The following is a 20,011-nucleotide window of genomic DNA, read 5'->3' as shown; positions in this document are numbered from 1 at the left end:
AGGGGTGACCATTTGGGTGGGAGTGGTGCAGGTCCAAGGGGTGTGGGCTGTGTGTTGGGGGCTTCACAGCCCATGCCCATGACCCTAGCCCACCCTCGTTGTTAGTGGGGTCCCAGTGTGGGGGGCAGGCAGGGGCCAGGAGCTGTCAGATCTCCTTAGGTCATCACTGCCTTCCTCCAGTTCTAGGAGGACCCCATATGTGCAAGGGAGGACGTGTACTGGGCGCAAGGACATGGCCCGAGGCTGAGAGTCGCAGACAGCCATGCTGGAGCTGGGCGCTCCCTGGATGGGACTGAGATGGGCCCAGGGCTGTTTCCATCCACATAACTGGCCAGTGACTTTTTTTTTTGCCACCATATCTGGGTTTTTTTTTGTTTTTGTCTTTTTTAAGATAGATGTTATTGTTTAGAGCAGTTTCAGATTCACAGTAAAATTGAACAGAAGATACAGAGGTTTCCCATGCGCCCGCTGCTCCCATGCATGCACAGTCTCCCCACTGTCAGCATCCCTAGGAGAGGGGTGCATTTGGTCCAGTCAATGAACCTGCCAGGACACATCTTTACCACCCAGTGCCCCTCATTTCCGTGCGGGCTCACTCTTGGTGCTCTGCATTCTGTGAGTTTGGATGAATGTACGATGCCATGTATCCACCATTATAGCATCACACAGAATAGTGTCGCTGCCCTAAAAATCCTCCGAGCTCACTTGTCATCTCTCCCTCCCTCTGAGCCCTTGGCACCCGTTGATCTCATTGTCTTCATAAGTTGTGCCTTTTCCAGATGCCACATAGTGGAATCGTGCACTGTTACTGTAGCCTTTTCAAACTGCCTCCCCTCACTTCGTAATCTACTTTGAAGGTTCCTTTATTTATTTTCATAGCTTAATAGCTCATTTCTTTTTAGTGTGCCACAAACTTAAAAAAACTTGTTATGGTGAAATACACATGACATAAAATTTACCATCTTAACCATTTTTAAGTGCACAGTTGAGTGGTATTGGATGCATTTACAGCGGTGTTGGCCATGGCCACCTCCTCCATGGCTCTTCATCTTGTAAAGCTGAAACTCTGTCCCCATTGAACACCCACTCCTTGTTCCTTCCTCCCCAGCCCCTGGAACCATTCTACTCTCTGTCTCTGTGAATCTGACAGCTCTAGGGACCTCATATGAGTGGAATCATGCATTGTTTGTCCTTTTGTGGCTGGCTTAATTTCATCAGCTTAATGGGGAAGCAATCCAGGTGTCCATCAACAGATGAATGAATAAGCAAAATGTGGTCTGTGCATACAATGAGATAGTAGTCTGCCTTAGAAAGGAAGGAAATTCTGACATGCCGCAACATGGATGAACTTTGAGAACACAAACTCTTTTTAAACAACCCAAATCCTTTTCATTCCTTGCTGTCTTTAGAAACAAAAACTTTAACTAGAGAAGAAACTCATGCCATTTTAGCACATGTAAACAACCTGGAAAGGAGGATGGAGGGGTGAGCTCCCTGCCCCGCTGCGGTTCTGGTGGTAATGACCACTAGAGTTTTGGTGCCTGTCCTCCCAGGCTGGGGTCTGAACTGAAGCAAATATGAATAGACTGTGCTTTTTAATATTAATATGAAGGTTAGTATCAGACCTTTTTTCTCATTAGAGAGTTTTAAATTTTTTCAGTATCACATATTTTCACTGTACCTCGCTCCCCCTCTGTCCTCATCTTGGCCATAGTGTTAGGCCCATCTTTGCAGGTGAGCACACAAATGTTTGCTTGTTTTTATCAGCTGCATAGTGTTCCATGGTGTGGCCGTTTCATCATTTGTTTAACTGTGGCACCGCTGATGGCCAGTGCTGCGCAGCTTGGATTGGGATGCAGTTGTCTCTGCTTGCCTGGTCCTGTTTAAGTGCCTTTCCAGAAGAGTGAGTGTGGGTGATCAGGCACACTCATTTTTCATTGTAACGTATGCTGCTGCATTATCCTACAAGAAAGGTTGCAAATGTACCAGTTCATCATCTGAGAATCTGACCTAGGCCTGGGACAGCACTTGTCTTATTGATCTTTTTCACCTCTGCCCATTTGAAAAGTACAGACTGGTAGGTTGTTGCCTTAGTTGGCATTTCTTTAACACCTTGGACATCTTTTTACATATTTGATTGGCTGCTCTTATTTTTTCTTTGAAGCCAAGTTTGTAAGTGTCCATTTTTACCCTTTGCTTGTTTTTCTAGGGTCGTTTCTTTTAGATTATAGGAATTTTTTTTTTTTTTTTTTTTTTTTTTTTTTGAGACAGAGTTTCGCTGTTGTTGTCCAGGCTGAGTGCAATGGCGCGATCTCAGCTCACCACAACATCCACTTCCCTGGTTCAAGTGATTCTCCTGCCTCAGCCTCCCGAGTAGCTGGGACTATAGGCATGTGCCACCGCACCTGGTTAATTTTGTATTTTTAGTAGAGACGGGGGTTCTCCATGTTGGTCAGGCTAGTCTCAAACTCCTGACCTCAGGTGATCCCCTCACTTAGGCCTCCCAAAGTGCTGGGATTACAGGCGTGAGCCACTGCACCCAGGAACTTTTTAACATACACACTTCCCATCTTTTCAAGCTCATGTGTGCCACTGAGAAATGATTTTTATTTATGTGGTGTGGAGTAGGGATCTGGTTTGATCCTCCCACCTCCCCATGCCCACCGTGGAGAAGCGCTTGTCATAATGTCATTTATTGAACTGCCCGTATTATCCTTCTATTTGAAAAGTGGCGCTTTTTGTTGGGCAGTTTTTGCACATTCCTCACTGGGGTTGGGAGGAGTCTGAGGTCTTCCTTTTCCCCCTCACTGCATGAGAGATTGAGGCTGCGACAAGAAAAGGACTGGACCTTCCTCTTCCCTGGCCTCTGAGCTCTTGGAACCTCCTTTGCAGCCTCTAGGCTGGCCTGGCTGAAGAAGTGGGTGGAATGGGGCGGGGCCTGCTGCCTGGGTTGAGTGTGAATGCCCGGCTCAGCCTGAGCCTTCTCTGGGGACACCTGGCTTGTATGGGGCAGGCACTTTGGGGTCAGCTGGATCTGGGTTCAGATCTTGGCTTCTCCAGTTTCTTGCTGTGTGACCTTGGGCCAATAGCTGCACTCCCCTGACCTTCAGAGACTAGCTGTGGTCCTTTCACTCTCTGAGGCCAGGCCTGGGAACCCTCGGGCAGGTGTCTGACTTTGGGAAACCCTCAAAGGCTCTCGTCTTCCTGTCATATTAATGGCTCTCCATCTGGATCTGCACCCTTTTTCCTCCTCCTTCGTGGCTAACTTAATGAAACCAAGTTTGCAAATGAAACATAATTTCAAAGACAGGCATGTTGTTGGAAGGTCTGGGATGGTCTTAACAGCTGTCTCTCTAATTACCACAGACGCTAACGAGGTGCCTGGAGCTTCTGGTTACGGGAGCAGAGCCGCTGTTTGTTTGCCAGGGCTGGGTAGGAGGCAGGGCTGCCAAGCCTGCCCCTCTATTGAGGTGCACACACACCTGAAGGCCCTTGGGCAGGCAGGGCCTGCAGTGGACCCCGTGCCCAGGCTCTGGGTGGGCCTCACCTGTGCGGCCAACTCAGCTAGCCCAGACGTGAACGTTTCTTAGGGGCAGCTCTCCATTCACTCAATTCATCCAGCAAGTGTCTGTGATGCCCCATGCACAGGCTCAGCCAGTGCTGGCAGTAGGGCATAGTGAGCAGGCCAGGCAGCTCCCACTCCAGAGGGGTTGGCAGGGGTGCGCAGGATCCTTCAGAGAATGACAGATGGCGGGGGAGACTCAGTGAGGCAGTGGTGGGGGGTACGTGTGCTGGGCGCTCCCCAGGAGCCTTTCTGAAAAGGGCACATTGGGTTGTGTCCAGAAGGGCCTGTGAAGACGCCAGGGGAAATTTCTGGTTGTAGAGGCAGCAGTTGCAGAGGCCCTGAGGTGGGACAGGAAGCGGTTCTCATGCTACAGCGTGGGGAGCCAGAGGGTGAGGGGTCAGAGGGGTCAGGTGCCCGCTGAGGGCCCGGGGCTGTGCTGCTGGCCCTGTGCTATGTGCTTGGGTGCTGGTGAACCTCCCTGGGTGGGCAAGCCTCCCCAGGTGGGTATGTCAGCAGCCATGACACACCATAGGTGTGTCCCGGAGTAATATGGGGGCCCAGCTGGGTGGTCCCTCAGAGGCCAGCAGATCACAGTCACATTTGGAGTTGCATAGTATGGGGTCCGCTCGTGCCACGGGCAGCAGGCCATGGGGAGCTTTGTCCCCTCCAGCTGGGGAGCAGGCCCCTGGGAGGCTGGAGCTAGGCAGGGATCCTGCTGAGACCAGGGGAGACTTCTGGGTGAAATAGGCCTCGGCCCTCCCTGATGCAGGCCCCGCGTGCCATGCCATGTTCCTCGATATGCTACACGCCTCCTGGCTCATGTGTAATTTAGGGTTTTCATGTGATATTTGTGGGGTGGCAGTATGTTTCGTTTCCTGATTTTCTTGCAGTCTCTGCTGGGCTTTGGGACTAAGGCTATACTTGCCTCCCAAAGAGTTGGGAAGTGCTGCTCATTTCTCCTTGCCGGGAACACCGTGGCTGGCACTCAACGGGTGGAGGGGCAGGTGGGGTATACGGGGGTCCTGGCTGCAGCCTCATGTTGCCACCCCCACAGGAGTGCGCTGGGGAGCCACTGTTCATGCTGTACTGCGCCATCAAGCAGCAGATGGAGAAGGGCCCCATCGATGCTATCACGGGCGAGGCACGCTACTCCCTGAGTGAGGACAAGCTCATCCGGCAGCAGATTGACTACAAGACGCTGGTGAGCGCGGCCGCCATCTGTCCTGGGTGCCCTGGTGCCCACCACCCCCCAGTTGTGGGGCTGACGCTGCCGCCCTGCTCCACCCTGCCCGCAGACCCTGAACTGTGTGAACCCTGAGAACGAGAATGCACCTGAGGTGCCGGTGAAGGGGCTGGACTGTGACACGGTCACCCAGGCCAAGGAGAAGCTGCTGGACGCTGCCTATAAGGGCGTGCCCTACTCCCAGCGGCCCAAGGCCGCGGACATGGACCTGGGTGAGCGGGCGGGGCCATGGCTGCCCAGGGCGTGTGCTGGAGCAGAGGGGCAGGGCCATGGCTCAGTACTGAGCTTGGCGGGGAAGGCCAGGCCAGTCCTCCACACCAGGCTGGTCTGGAGGGCAGTGGAATGGCGAGTGGGCTGTCCAGTCCCAGGTTGGGTGTAGAGGGTGTCTGCCCTGCCCTGCCCTGGGCAGAGACTCTGGGAGGTGGTAGGTTGCAGTGCACTCTGGGAAGCAGTGGGCTCTTGGAGCCCTGAGGGGGATACTCAGGCTCATGAGAGGGGCAGGTGGAGCCATTGAGGGATAGAGGGGATGGGACGGGTTTCGGGTGGGGCCTGGAGTCCTGCAGCAGATGTGACTGGAGAGGCTGGGGCCCCACAGAAGCCTCGGTGCCAGGCTGAGGAGTTGGGGCCCTAAGGCTTGGGGAAGGCAGGGCAGACCCCCTTAGGCTGGGGCTGCTGTGGCAGATTGGGAGGGCTGTGGCAGGTTGCAGGGGGCTATGGCAGGTTAGGGGTGCTACAGCAGGTGCGAAGGTGTGTCCCTGCTCTGTGCTGGTGCTGAGAGCTGCAGGCGGGGCCCCGTCCCACTACACTGCTGTGATGGAGGAGGGAAAGAGGGCCCCAGCGGCCCCACCCTCTAGCTCCCTCCTCCCCGCAGAGTGGCGCCAGGGCCGCATGGCGCGCATTATCCTGCAGGACGAGGACGTCACCACCAAGATTGACAACGATTGGAAGAGGCTGAACACACTGGCTCACTACCAGGTGGCTCCCGGCCCTCCGACCCTAGCACAGGCCTCCCTCCCCTTGGGGCTTCCACAACGCAGCCGCCAATGTTTGCAGCATGTGGGCTAGACAGCAGCTGGATCTGTCAGGGAGAGGAGGGGAGGTGGTCACGTATGTGTGTGGACCATCCCAGGACCCGAGCTGGGCTTGTGGGATTGCCTGGCATCCCTGGGCTGTCCTGATGTAGAGTCCCAGACTGAGTGAGGTGGCTGCCTCCAGGCACAGCACTAGGGTGTCACTGGGGTCTCCAGCCAGGGAGCGGGAGTCTGGTGGGGCAGGGGCACCCTGGTGGGTCACAGGGTCCCTGGCCCTCTGCCCACAGGTGACAGATGGATCCTTGGTGGCACTGGTGCCCAAGCAGACATCCGCCTACAACATCTCCAACTCCTCCACCTTCACCAAGTCCCTCAGCAGATACGGTGAGGGGCCAGGCAGAGGGTGAGAGGGCAGCGCATGGGTCCCTGGCCTGGGCAGGACGTCCCCCGGGCTCCCACACTGCAGCAGCTGGACGGGAGGACCCAGGGGCAGTTGTCAAGCCTGTCACTCGCACTCTTGGCCTTACCGTCCAGCTCTGGAGGCTGCGCCTCCTCCCCCCGACTGTGTGTCCGTACACAATTGTGCCACCACTGTGGTGTCATTGGCTGCCCCAAAATCCCACGTGGGTGGGGGTGCCATCCCCAGCTTTCAGATGGGGAAACTGAGGCTCGGGTGGGGGGCGTAGGGTGCCAGCCAATGCGGGCGCTGACAGCCTGGTGCTGCAGAGAGCATGCTGCGCACGGCCAGCAGCCCTGACAGCCTGCGCTCGCGCACGCCCATGATCACGCCCGACCTGGAGAGCGGCACCAAGCTGTGGCACCTGGTGAAGAACCACGACCACCTGGACCAGCGCGAGGGCGACCGCGGCAGCAAGATGGTCTCGGAGATCTACCTGACGCGGCTACTGGCCACCAAGGTGGGCCTGGCTGGCAGACGGGGGCAGGGGACACTGGGCCAACCTAGCTCAGAGAAAGTGCCAGGCCCAGAGCAAGGGCCCCCACGCTGCTCCCATGGCCACTTGCCCAGTCACCCAGGAGGTGTAGGCAGCCAGGCAGAGCCCTGGAGCTCAGTGTCCCTGCCTGCCCCCCGCAGGGCACGCTGCAGAAGTTTGTGGACGACCTGTTTGAGACAATCTTCAGCACGGCGCACCGGGGCTCGGCCTTGCCTCTGGCCATCAAGTACATGTTCGACTTCCTGGACGAGCAGGCCGACAAGCACCAGATCCACGATGCCGACGTGCGCCACACCTGGAAGAGCAATTGGTAACGCAGGGCAGAGGGGCGGAGGGGCATCCCCTAGGGCCAGGCCAGATGTGTTCCCAGGGCCCTCACCCTGTTCTGATCCGGAGCCCGCACTTGGGGCTCCCTGGCGTGGGGGCACAACCCAGCAGGGGCATGGCAGGCCAGCCCTGTGCTAACTGGGCTTCCCTATCTGCCTGCACCCCTTGACCCACGGCTCGCCCTCTGCTCCAGCCGCTGAGCCCCTCCCACTGCTGCAGGAACTGTGTGCAGGTGTGAGTGGCCCTGGGTGTGCACAGCTGTGCAGACATGAGTGTGGGCTGCAGCATGAGAAACAGGGCACAGTGGACCAGCCCTGAGCCGGCTGGTTGCAGTGATGAGGGCAACAGGGACCACAGGTACTCCTGGTACTCTTTAGTGCGAGGAATTTACAGCCTCCCCACTGCAGTGTGGGGCCAGGCCAGAGACTGCTTACTGAGGCGCAGAGGCTGAGCCACTTGCCACAGTCTCACGGAGCAGGTGGAGTATGGAGCAGGGCCTGCCCAGACTGCACCGTGCACAGCTACACCAGTGTGAGCTGGGGCTCTATGAGGCTGGGTTTCGTTATGAAGAGGCACCCAGCCTCTGAGTGGCCCCTCCCTAGAGTGTCTGCCTCCCTGGCCAGCCAGTCCCTTGCTTTCCTCTGGCCTGGCCCACCTCTGGGACAGTGACCTGCTTCTTCCCTGGTCATGGACTGCCCAACTTGGCAATGTTGGCTTCCTCTCTGCCATGCAGGCAGGCCAGCCCTTGGCCTCACTCCTTACTCAGGGCCCCCAAGCTCTGGTCTGTGGCCCCCTGCTCTGGTTGGCACACCTTAGCCACACCTTAGCCCCTGGAGCGGGTCCCTGCTGTGTGTGTGTGGCCCCCACCCCAGCAGACAGCCCCACCCTGGCCTGCTACAGGGGAGCCCCTCTCTGTGCACCAGGCCCCTCCACCTGCATGGCCGAGGGGTTCTGGGGTAGGACTGCTCCCCCACACTTGGGGTCAGGTGGATGCCCTTGCCTGTATGGCTGGACCCTGCTTCACCAGGAAGTGCCCCTCCTCACCTTGCATCCTGCTGGGGTCTCCCCCCAGTTCTGTGCACACTCAGTGTGCACACTCTCCACCGTCTTAGCTCCCCTCTCTCCTGGACTGTCCCTGCCACATTTTCTGGCTCCTGGGCCAGCAGCCACCCCTGACTTGGTCTTGTCTAGCCCATGTGTTGCTTCCCAAACCTGGGATGCAGCCACCCCAACCTGTCCCAGCTCCGCCCACTGCTCTCGGAGTCTAGGGTTTAGATGAAGTGTCACGAAGCCCCTCTCCTGGGCCATGCTGATTGGGCACAGCGGGAGAGGGGGGCCTCCAGGGATGCAGTGTCTCCAGGTCAGCATGTTCTGGGAGAATGCTCTGTCATAGTGGAACATTCTAGACCCGTGCTGTCCAGGGTGGTGGCTCCTGAGCATTTGAAATGGCACTGGTGTGGCTGAGGGTCTGGGCTCTTCATTTAAGTTAAGCAGCCGTGTGTGGCCAGTGCTGCCAGGCAGCCCAGCTAATGGCAGTCCCTGAGGTGGTGTTTGAGGCACAGAGGGCTGGTCTCTGTAGGAATGGGTCCCCTGGGCCAGAGCTGAGCTGCAGGTCTCAGTGCAGGAGCCAGAAGTGCAAGCCAGCATGCAGGCCTAGGAGGGCGGTGGCTGTGTGGAGTGGGCCTCTGAGGGCCTGGTCACATCTTGCCCTTGTGCAACCGAGTGCATTTGAGCACGCCTATCTCATGATGCTCTGCGTGAGATGCAGGTGGTGAGGGCAGCACATCTCTGGTTGGGTGGCAGGGGACGGCCCTCACTTAACCATGGGCCCTGCACCTCTGTGGGCCTCGTTTCCCCGTCTGCATGGAAAGCCATGCCCACTTTGGATTCGGAGCCGGGAGGGCCACAAGGTCGCTGCTCAGGAGGGAGCAGAGGCCTGTCTGAGCGGCGTCTGGACTCTCGCCTGCAGCCTGCCCCTACGCTTCTGGGTGAACGTGATCAAGAACCCACAGTTTGTGTTCGACATTCACAAGAACAGCATCACGGACGCCTGCTTGTCGGTGGTGGCCCAGACCTTCATGGACTCCTGCTCCACCTCTGAGCACAAGCTGGGCAAGGACTCACCCTCCAACAAGCTGCTCTACGCCAAGGACATCCCCAACTACAAGAGCTGGGTGGAGAGGTGGGCGGAGGGGGCAGGGGTCAGGGGCAGGGTCCGGGCGGGCAGCCTGGATTCTGCTCATGTGCCCACCTGGCCACTCACCTGCAGGTACTACGCAGACATCGCCAAGATGCCGGCCATCAGTGACCAGGATATGAGTGCGTATCTGGCTGAGCAGTCCCGCCTGCACCTGAGCCAGTTCAACAGCATGAGCGCCTTGCATGAGATCTACTCCTACATCACCAAGTACAAGGATGAGGTGAACACCATGGGAGCCCGCAGGCTGGGCTGGGAGGGCTTGCTGGCCCCTGCCAGAGCCACCTGCTGTGCCCCGCCCTGCCACTCCTCCCTGAATCTCTGGGCTGCCACCGGCCACCTTCACTCCTCTGCACCCGCTGGCCACCTGGTTCCTTGGGGCCAGGAGGGAGCCTGCCAGGCCGAGCAGAGAAGGCCGTGGTGGAGTCACTGTGTGCAGCCATGTGGTGTTAGGGGTGGGGAAGATGGGATGGCAGCTTCTTCCTGAGGCAGAGGGTGTGTGGGTGGTGAGCAATTCCCTGAGGGGCTCATTTCAGTGTTTTCCAGTCTGGGCCAGCATCTCTTGGGCTGGGCATAGGCTCTTGGCAGAGCTTTCCTTTCAGTATCTTTTCTGCTGACTTGGAGTGAGGCCACGTACGTGGAACTGGGGACGGGGTCCAGGAGGTATCCAGGAAGAAGGACTGGCTCCTGGGCCACACAGGATGGGAGCACGGGGCCAGAGGGCAGGACAGCCTCGGCCTGTGCCAAGGCTCTGAGGGCTAAGAAGGCCATGGGAGTGAACCAGAGCCACCTGGGGAGGCCAGGGCAGGTGCAGCAGAGGCAAGGAGCCTTCCCCAGGGTGCCACAGGAGGCAGACAGGAGGCAGAGGGCTGTCCTCAGGCAGGTGCCCCAGGGGAGCAGAGGAGCAGCCAGAGACTGCATGTATTAGGGTGGGGGGTGGACAAAAGCCTGGGGTCCTGGAGCTCACCAGGGAAAGGGGAGCTGAGGCTCTCTGGGGAGCTCTGCTTTAAAGGGGCACAGAAACCCCAGGGTGTGAGGACTGGGTGGGGACATGTCAGCAGCATGGCCAGGCAGCTAAGGGATCAGAGCCTGCTGTTTTAGTGGGTGAGGGTAGGATGATGACAGGCGCGGGCTCATTCTCCATATTGGGGTCCTGGAGGGTCCAGGCTCACAACCAAGGTCCTTTGGCCAGGAATAGATGGGGTCGAACCTCTGGCACCTGCTCTGGAGGCATCCACCCTGGGCCTGCTGAGTGCATGGAGGCTGGTGGCCCGGCATGCTGACAGTTCTTCTGGCCCTGCAGATCCTGGCAGCCCTGGAGAAGGACGAGCAGGCGCGGCGGCAGCGGCTGCGGAGCAAGCTGGAGCAGGTGGTGGACACGATGGCCCTGAGCAGCTGAGCCCTGGCTGTGATCGTCCAGCATGACGCAGCGTGAGGGCGGCCGAGCAGGGACCGGGACAGCCCTCGCCGCATGCGTGTGGAGTGTCCGGTGGTGCTCAGGCCGCCGCAGTGCAGTGACTGCCCGGCCCTCCCTCCCCTGCCTCGCCCGGCCGGGTCCCGGCTCTTCCTGTGTGGAGGTGATGGTACCTGCCACACCACAGCTGTGCACACAGCTGCTTGCTCAGGGGCCGGGACAGCACTGGGTGCTCAGGCCGGCCAAGGACCTTCATTGCCTGGCAAGAGCTGCCCGGTGGCCTTCATGGGAGAAGGGCTGACCTCTGAGGGGCTGAGGGGTGAGGCCAGGGCCCCCCGGGGAGGGGGCAGCCAGCTTGGGCTGTCCCCTTGAGACCGGGACAAGCGGCTGGGGGTGTCAGCATTCCCGGCTTCCCGAGCTGCCCCCAGGCGGCAGAGTCTGAGGGTCCGGAGGCCCAGTTTGGCAGCTGGAGAAGGAGGCAAAAAGCCCATAGCCGGGCAAGAGGAGCTCAAGTCGGTCTGGGCCTGTTGCCACTGCCTCCCACCTCCAGCACCCATGCCCGCTGCACCGCTGCCATCCTCAGATTCACCGCGTGCTCTGCGCGGCCGAGGCCGGAGCACCACATCCACCTCGCCCCAGAGAGGCCCTGCTCCCTCCTATGGAGGGGCTGTGGGCCAGGCTGCTCAGACTCCTGGGTGGCTTCCAGACGGACCGGGCAGCCCCTCTCCGTCCTCAGGGCTGTGCCTCTGGGAGCCACTGGGCCAGGGGCCCCGGGTCACAGAGAGCACGTTCCCATTATTTATTCCCCTCCGCCTCCTACACAGGCTGCCCTGGCAGCTGCCTTCAAGGGTAGGCCGAGCTCCCCGCTGTGGAGCCCCTGAGGGCAGCCCCTGAGCACTCCTCTCTCTCCACTCTCTCTGTCCCTGCCCCAGCGGCTTCCAGTGTGGCATCTCAGCAGTGTCCTGGCCCCTCCAGAGCAGTGGGACATCTGGGGACTGTTTTTGTTTTTAGGGGAAGAAATTCTGCTGCACTCTGCTTGGGCCTTGAGGTCTGTGGCAGGGCCCCTCTGGCCCGCAGTGGCCTGGATCTGTCTGGGCCATGAGGGACGGGCAGTGACCAGAGGGACTGGAGGCCAGCGGTGTCCACCCTTGCCCTCAGCAAGAGAGAATGCATTCTTAAAAGAAAGCTGTACATGTATATATATGCATATATATATATGTGGCTCTAGCCTCAGGCTCCAGCCCCAGTGGGGTACTGTACAGTTAAATGAAGAGGAATTTGAAAGACGATTTGAACAAGAAAATGAAGGCAGTGGGAAAGCAATGCCAAATGGTTGTGGAGAAAGTGGCCGGAGCCTCCGTGGAGTGGAGCAGCCCTGAAGCCTGTGCCCCCCGACCTGCGGGCCGCTGTTTTGGTTTGACGTGACAAGGAAAGGACTTCCTGCCAACCCTGAGAGCCTCTGGGGTGCCGCGGCACCACGGGGCATGCATGATTGTGCTAGCGTTTAGTCTGAGTTGATCTTTTTAAAACTGCAAGTGTTGAATACTAGAGGTTGTTAGACCCTTTTTTATGTTTTTTAATCAGTCACTTGTAAAAGCAAACAAGCGGTCCATCCCCTTTTCAAGGTCACTTTTTTGATGGTACCGAAGATCCCATGGACTTTAAGGGACAGCTAACTGTGGCCAGACTCAGCCCCATGTCCTCGGCCAGGCCCAAGGAGAGCACTCGGCCCCATGGGCTGTGCCAGTCTTGCAGTCCGCCCCTCCTGAGCAGCGTGAGCCAGATGACGCCGCAGAGACCCGCCCCTCCCCTGAACGCGGGTCGGTGTGGAGTCGGTGACTGCTGACTCAGGGAGCTCCTTGGCCCCGTGGGCACTGTGCCAGGGCTGGGGCCTTCTGCTGCTGCCACACCCAGCTCAGGCCTGGGCCAGCCCCTGCCCCCAGCCCACTGAGGGGGTGGGCTTACTCCCTGGGCAGTCTTGGGGGCCAGAGCTGAGGCCAGTCCATATCACAGTGTCTGGGCTGTTTTTTTCAGTAGCCCCTAGCATTGGCTGGGATTCCCGTCCCTGGGTGCGCCTCCACCTCCTTTCCGATGCTTCCTGGCTATGGTGGGGTGGGAACCTCAGTTTCCCCCAAAGTCTTCCCTGGATGCTGCCTTCAGGTTGAAGTCCCTGGTTCTTCCAGTTCCTCACGGGTTAGGTAGGGGCTCCTGCATCACCTTCAGAATCCAGTTCCAACCCCCACCCTCCTTAGGCCTTGTGCCCTGCTCTGCCCTGCCAGGCTGCCCTTGTCCGTGTGAGTAGCATGGACGGGTGGTGGGGACGGCAGTGGTGATGAAGGGGGTGCACCACAGGCCTCATATGGAGCAGTTCCCACAAGGGCGTGTGGCTGGGGCGTGGCCACCACAGAGCACATGGCTGTGTCTAGGCGCAAGCACTTTAGCAGTATCTGTTTACATGCGCAAGGATCAAGCCGACTACCCGTGCTGTCTACTGGGACAGCAGTCTCCGAGCTACTCCGTACCTCCCTCTGCCAGGTCGTGGAGTTGGGCCCCAGTTCCCACTTGTCACTGGTTCCCACTGTGCTCCTAACTGTGCAGCACCTGGGAGCTCTGGCCTGGGGCTGGAGGCCCTCATAGGAGCTGCAGTTGAAGGCCGTTCTGCGCCCAGCAGCGGTGAGCGGCTCCCACGGGCCCTGTGTCTTCAGGCAGCCAGGGCTGCGGCACATGTGCTGTGAAACCGGCACCCACCTGGCGTGCTGCTGCCGCCACTTGCTTCCCGCAGCACCTCCTACCCTGCTCCGTGGCCTCCCTTTCCCCGCGCCTGGCTCAGGAGTGCTGGAACAGCTCACGCCTCGGCCTGGGAGCCTGGCCTCTTGATATACCTCGAGCTTCCCCTGTGCTCCCCAGCCCCGGGACCACCGGCCCCTTGGCCCGAGGGCCTGGGGGCCCCACGACCTGCAGCGTCGAGTCCAGGAGAGAGCCCGGAGCGGTGTGCCATCCCGGCTCGGCCTTGCCGAGAGCCTCCGCCCTGGCTTTCTCCCTGTCTGGATTCAGTGGCTCACGTTGGTGCTACACAGCTAGAATAGATATATTTAGAGAGAGAGATATTTTTAAGACAAAGCCCACAATTAGCTGTCCTTTAACACCGCAGAACCCCCTCCCAGAAGAAGAGCGATCCCTCGGACGGTCCGGGCGGGCACCCTCAGCCGGGCTCTTTGCAGAAGCAGCACCGCTGACTGTGGGCCCGGCCCTCAGATGTGTACATATACGGCTATTTCCTATTTTACTGTTCTTCAGATTTAGTACTTGTAAATAAACACACACATTAAGGAGAGATTAAACATTTTTGCTAAAAGCTCTTGGCTCCAGGTTTTCCTTGCTGGGAAGCAGGGGCGGCCGCAGGAGCGCAGGCACATCCCAAACGCGGAAGCGTATCTGCCTGGGAGAGACTCAGCCACACCCAGGACAGATGGCCATGCTCTGTGAGCTGGGGGCGCTCAGCCCAGGTGACACATTGGAGCCCTTGGCAGAGACTAAAACACCAGTGCCTGACCCACACTGGAGCCTTGGAGCTTCAGGGGGCTGAGCGGTGGTCACTTTTAGATGCTCCCCAGGCGATTCTCCCATGGCACCCCTAGCTCGGAGCAGTGGCTTCCAGCCCATGCCGCGAGGCAGGAATTCCTGGGTGCCTTGTTAACTAAAATCAGATTCTGACCCCGAGGGGCCCATGAGCAACAGCCTGGGGGATCTGAGGCTGCAGTCCTGGGGCCCCTGCCTTCAGTAGCCAAGGCTGGAATTGTGTTTCCCAGACTCGCAGCCAAGGAACCGGGTTTGAGAAATGTTGGTTTTTCCAGCAGAGACAGGCTATGCTGCTTCATCTCATGAAAATTTGTACAGATACTAATGATGGAGGTGTGGATGCAGCTTCTGCCAGTGCATGACTTTGGTCAGTGGCCCCATCCCTGGGCTCATTGCATCCATAGCCCAACAGGAGTGGCTGCTCCTGCCGCAGAGGGTGGGTGCAGGGTCAGGTGTGACACATCCCCAAGGGCCCTGGGCACCTCTGCAGCTGCGCCTCCAGGCAGACCCCAGCCTGGACCGTCTGAGCACTGCCAGTAAGTGAACTCATTGGGACTTCCTGGCAACCCTGGGAGGTTGGGGGCAGCTGCACCTGCAGCTGAGGAATTGAGGCACACAGAGGTTGCACAATGTGTCCCAGCCACATGGTGGTAAGCAGCAGCCCGCCCAAACGTAGGCCCGTGGGACCCCAGGCCCTCCCTACCGCCCCCAAGCTCCCACCTGTCTCCCACCAGCCTCTCCATGGACTCATTCCTAGGGCTGACAGTGGCCCATAAGTCGTCATCAATACCTCCCACTCTCAAACAGGTGCATCTTGACAGCGGGGCTACAAGCACAAGCTCCATGCCAGGCTCAGTAACTCAAGAGAAATCAGTGTAATCACCTCGAAATTGCGTCGGAAATAAATTTAGCAAATGTGGTCCCGTTTAGGGTGTGACGCAGCCTGTTCTCATGGCTCAGTCCCCTTCAGCTTTTTTCCGGCACAATCAGCCCAGCCTCAATTACCCTCATTAGGCCTCCGAGGGCTCCGGCCGTCAGCCTGGAAGCTGAGCCATCTCTGAGCCGCAATCAGCGCTCGCTGTGCGAGTGATCGGGCGCAATTACACAGCAGCGGTGATGGGGCCTTCTGATTGCTGCTTGAGTGTGCTGGCTCCTGAGGGTATTAAACCATCAGCTATTAATGCTGGTGGCTCTGAGCAGGGCACTGGGATGGGCTCTCTGCAGGGCAAGGGCGAGGCCAGGCTGTGGGCCTGGGTGGGATGGAGGCACCCTCCACCCAGAGCAGATCCAGAGGTGACTTCGGACTTCCCACCTGGACCCCAGAGCAGCCACAGCTCAAGAACAAACACAGGCTCTGAGCAGAAATAAAAAATAACAGGCCAGGCTAAAACCTGATACAGTGACTACAGATGGTGTGGTGCCCTGAAGAAAACTGGTGGCATGGGAGGGTGCCCACCTGGCCACTGGGCAGGGAAGGCCTGAGGAGGGATGGAGGAATCGAGGCTTGAGAAACAAGGAGCCAGCTGAGGTGACATCGGGGAGAGCATTCCCTGTGTCCAGAAGAATGGAAGAGGCCAGGTCAGCTCTGTGCAGGGAGGTGCAGGAGGTGCTGTGCCTTGGGGAGCAAGGAGGGTGGGCTCTGATTCGCATCTGGCAGTCGCGGGATGAGGCCAGAGGAGGCTGGAGACTAAGAGGCTCCTGCAGGTATCCCCAGGGCCCGTGGCCCATGGCACCCCTTTGGGGCCTTCCTGGAGAGCCATCAGCCCTGATGGTGGAGCTTTGGGGGCAGATGTGTTCTTTCGGAGGACAACAGTCATGGAGTTGTCAGTGGAAGTGACTTGGGTCATATCCAGGCTGAGCTTCTAGTCCTGGAGCAGAGCCTCCAGCCAGCCTGCACTGGGCACGTAGGCAGGTGCACCACAGATCTTTGGGGAATGGGACACAGATGCTGGGGAGTGGTTTCTGCAGCATACAAGGCTGCGGGCTGCAAGTCAGTACCAGGACCAGCCCCATTGTAGGGAGGAGAACCTGGGAGCAGGGAGGTAAAGTCATTACCCTCAAGGACACACGGTTACCCATGGTGGGACCAGGATTCAAACTCAGACTCTCTACTTCATGCTGCAACACTCCTCTAGTGGCTGGAGACTCCTTGAGGACAACACCAGGGCCTGATGCCCAGAGTCTGGACACAGAGCAGAGGGGCGTGAGCAGCTGGCAGTGAGCGATGCCCTGGGGCCTCGGGGACTTTGAGGAAAGCATGTTCCCAGGAGCATTTCCCCTGTAGCCGCCTTGTAGATACCGCCAGCCCCTTGAGTCTGCCCCTGTGGCTGGGAGACTCACGCACTCTCCCCAGCGTGGGGTCTGTTTGAGAGATGGGCTTTCCAGCCATCGTTGCTGCACCGGCTAAAACCACCCTGAGAAGCACCTGAGTACATGTTCCCTGCTGGGTGCCCCCCTGCATTAGAAATGATAGAAACTTAAGCTGGCTGGAGCAAGAAAGGGAACTAGCAGGTTCTTGAAATCAGAAAGTCCAAGGGAGCATCTACCTCAGGCATGGCTGGATCCAGGGGCTCCTGGAGGTCATGAGAAGTCTGTCCTCCTTCTCTGTCCTCTGTATGGGCTTCATTCTCTGGCCAGCTCTTCCCAAGTGGGGGGCAGTGATGACCACCAGCGGCTCTAGGCCTACTAGCTGAGCAGTCCTGGTGAAAACAGGACACTCTTGGTCATCGCGCACATCCAGGTAGGGATTTCATTGACCAATGTTTGGGGCAATGTCTTGATTTGCTATTTGAACCAGTCATTCTGGCCTAAAGGATGAGGTGCTCTGATCAGTAGACCCAGGCCACATGCCAGAGGAGGGATTAGTCCATTTGAACAGCAGGGTTTTGCAGATTGTGGAGAAGTGCGCAGGTGGAGGGGAGGGTCTCCCCACTGCTGGTGGGGAAGGAAAATCGTACAGTTGCTGTGGATGAGGTGTGGCGGCTCCTGAAAAGTTAAGTATAGAATCACCATGTGACCCAGCAACCCCGCTTCTGGGTGAACACACAAAAGAATGGAGAGCGGTGTCTCAGAGACACTTCCACACCCACGTTCACAGCAGCACTATTCACAGAGCCAAAAGGTGGAGGCACCCCAAGCATCCATCGACAGGTGAATGGACAAAAAGTGGTGCTTCCAAACAATGGAATCCCATTCAGCCTTTGAAAGGAAGGAAATTCTCACGCATGCTATGACATGGATGAACTTGAAACAAGCCGAGCACAAAAAGACAAATACTGTATGATTCCACTTTTGTGAGGTCCCTAGAGGTCCCTAGGTAGTCACAGTCATAGAGATGGAGAGAGAATGGTGGGCGCCAGAGGTTGCAGGAGAGATGGGAGTTAAAAGTTGGATGGGGACAGAGCTTCAGTGGAGGAGATGAATGTTTTAAGACGGATGCTGTTGATAGCTGTAGAACAATGGGAATGCTCCTGGTGTCACTGAGCTGTGCCCTTAAAAATGGTTAAGATGTTATATTTTATGTTACGTGTGTTTTCCCACATTTAAAATTAATAATAAAGTTTTTAAAAAAGAGTTTGAGTTTCACTGTGTGGACGCGAATGCCACAGACTGTCCTCAAGCAGGAGACACGCATCATCAGCTGCAGTGATGCTGGTGCCCCAGCCTCCCTGCGGCCCTGGCCTCTCCTTGCCCACTGCCCTAGGGACGCTGGCATCTCTAGCTGCTGCTCACAATGTCCAGGGCAGAGCCTCTCATCTCCCTGCCATGTCCCGTCACGGGCTCCCCATCTTGGCAAAGCCACCTCCAGATGGAACCCTCCCAACCCCGCAGAAGCTCCTGCCCCACCAAGCAGCCCTGCCTGGGTGACCTGCCACATGCTGTCTGTGGCAGGCCTGTCCCTCGCTGGGCTGCAGTCACAGGCAGCAGGGCTACCCCAGGGCCAGCACCACGGCCTCCACCCCAGGCAGGGCCAGGACGGAGAAGGAGCTCAGGACATTCAGAATCCCAGACAGCACGGGTCCTGTCGGCTGTGCCCCTGCCTGGGGATATCCCCAACTCTCTCCAAATCTGTGCCTCTGCTCAGAATCTCAGGTTCGTTTCCACCTTACAACTCATTGCTCCCAGGTGAACGTTCCTGAAGCCGAGCTTTGACAAATACCTCTTTCCTTTGTTTATGAGACTGTTTGTATTTTTTCTAATGGATAGACCTTTTCTCCTTATATAACCGCTGTGTCATTATCACACTAACAAAATGAATGTTTGCATATTCCAATGTCCTTAACTATCTCAAACCTGAATTTTCACAGAGGGGTTGCTTGGATTTGGACAAGGCCCCCTGTTACACTTGGTTTTTTCTCTCCTGTTCGGATCCCCAGCGCTCCCCTCTGTTTTCCAGCCGTTTTAAATGCAGAACCAGGTTATGTGTCTGAAGACTTGGATACCGCGGGCTTGGGTGGTGTTTGACAAGCGGCTCCATCCCTGCTTGCTGGGTTGCAGGTTCAATCTCCCAGCAGGCAGTGCTCCCTGCCACACCTGCCAGAAGGTCCTGGTGAAGTCAGGCTGATCAGGAGTTCAGGGCACAGACTTGGCATGCCCTCGCCTTGGCGTCTCTCACTCCATGCACCCAGGTCTTCCATCTACCTGGACTTTTTCTCTGAAAAGACTTGCTTTTTCGACCAGAAGAAATTATTCAAATGGAAAACTTGATGGCACTAAGTGGTTACCGTGAATAGGACAGAACCATTCCTAATAGAAGAGGGCTGTACAAATAACTACAATAGAGGTAAAAATAATCTTAAACTCTAGCAAAAAGCTGTTGCCCACGTAAAGGCTTTCCTCTGATCAATGGCGAGGTGCTAGTGAGAGGCTGAAGACCCTGGCGGGGCTCTGTTCTTGGTGTGCGGATCTCTGGGCTACATTCTACCTGCCGGCTCAGGGGTCTTTCTCTGGTCTACCCTTCTGTCTCTGGGGACATGTGACCTTGCAAAGTCCACTTCTCAGCCCCCTCCACTGGCTGCCTGGAAGGAGGTTGGGTGGGAGAGAGGAGCCGTTCTCGGCTCCCCTGGCCCTCCCTTGGGGTGGGCATCCTCCTTTGTGCTGGCCTGTGCCGGTGACAGCCCCTCCTCCCCCTGCCCCTCTGGCCTGGGTGAGCACGGCTTCCCGCTGCCCCATCCCTTTGTGGCACCCTGTGATGGTGACTGGATGTGTCAACTTGCCTGGGCCTCAGATGCCCAGATACGTGGCCAGGCCTTATCCAAGTGCTTGTGAGGATGTTTCTGGATGCGATGAGCATTTGGGTGGAGACTGAGTGAACCAGACCACCCTCCCCAGCGCAGGTGCGCCTCCTACATCAGGTGAGGGCCTGGAGAGAACAAAAGCTTGACCCTCCCCAGAGGAAGAGAATTCCTCCCGCCTGACAGCCTTTGGGCTGAGACACAGGTCAGACTTAAACTGAAACATGGACTCTTTCTGAGTCCCAAGCTGGCCAGCCTCCTGGCTCCACTCATGCTCACCCTGCAGGCCCTGGGACTTACCCTCCATGAAACCACAGGCCAACTCAGACCGATCACCTGTCTGTCTATCTATAGCTACTGAGAACCCTGACGCATTTCCCTCTGCAGATCAGCCTTCGTTCCACCAGATGCTGCCTGCGGCGGGGGGGTCCTACCTAAGGCTCTCCCAACCACCCAGATGCTGCTTGG

General features: G+C 57.8%; 1 protein-coding gene across 3 annotated transcripts in view; it reads left to right on the top strand.

Moving 5' to 3' along the window:
- The window catches only part of PLXNA1 (plexin A1), a 352,177-nt gene extending 338,092 nt beyond the window's left edge, over positions 1-14,085 (top strand). For all 3 annotated transcript variants that reach the window (XM_032149900.2, XM_058437373.1, XM_058437374.1), the window contains 9 exons: positions 4,620-4,766; positions 4,861-5,020; positions 5,680-5,783; positions 6,127-6,223; positions 6,566-6,756; positions 6,933-7,102; positions 9,089-9,301; positions 9,389-9,539; positions 10,620-14,085. In XM_032149900.2, coding sequence (XP_032005791.1) covers positions 4,620-4,766; positions 4,861-5,020; positions 5,680-5,783; positions 6,127-6,223; positions 6,566-6,756; positions 6,933-7,102; positions 9,089-9,301; positions 9,389-9,539; positions 10,620-10,715 — 1,329 coding nt within the window. In that variant the 3' untranslated portion in view covers positions 10,716-14,085. The remainder of the gene's footprint in view (positions 1-4,619; positions 4,767-4,860; positions 5,021-5,679; positions 5,784-6,126; positions 6,224-6,565; positions 6,757-6,932; positions 7,103-9,088; positions 9,302-9,388; positions 9,540-10,619) is intronic.
- Positions 14,086-20,011: the final 5,926 nt, after the last annotated feature.

This window comes from Hylobates moloch, unplaced genomic scaffold (assembly GCF_009828535.3).
Source record: "Hylobates moloch isolate HMO894 unplaced genomic scaffold, HMol_V3 SCAFFOLD_4, whole genome shotgun sequence".
NCBI classification, from domain to species: Eukaryota; Metazoa; Chordata; class Mammalia; order Primates; family Hylobatidae; genus Hylobates; species Hylobates moloch.
This window is presented reverse-complemented; position numbering and strand designations above follow the sequence as displayed.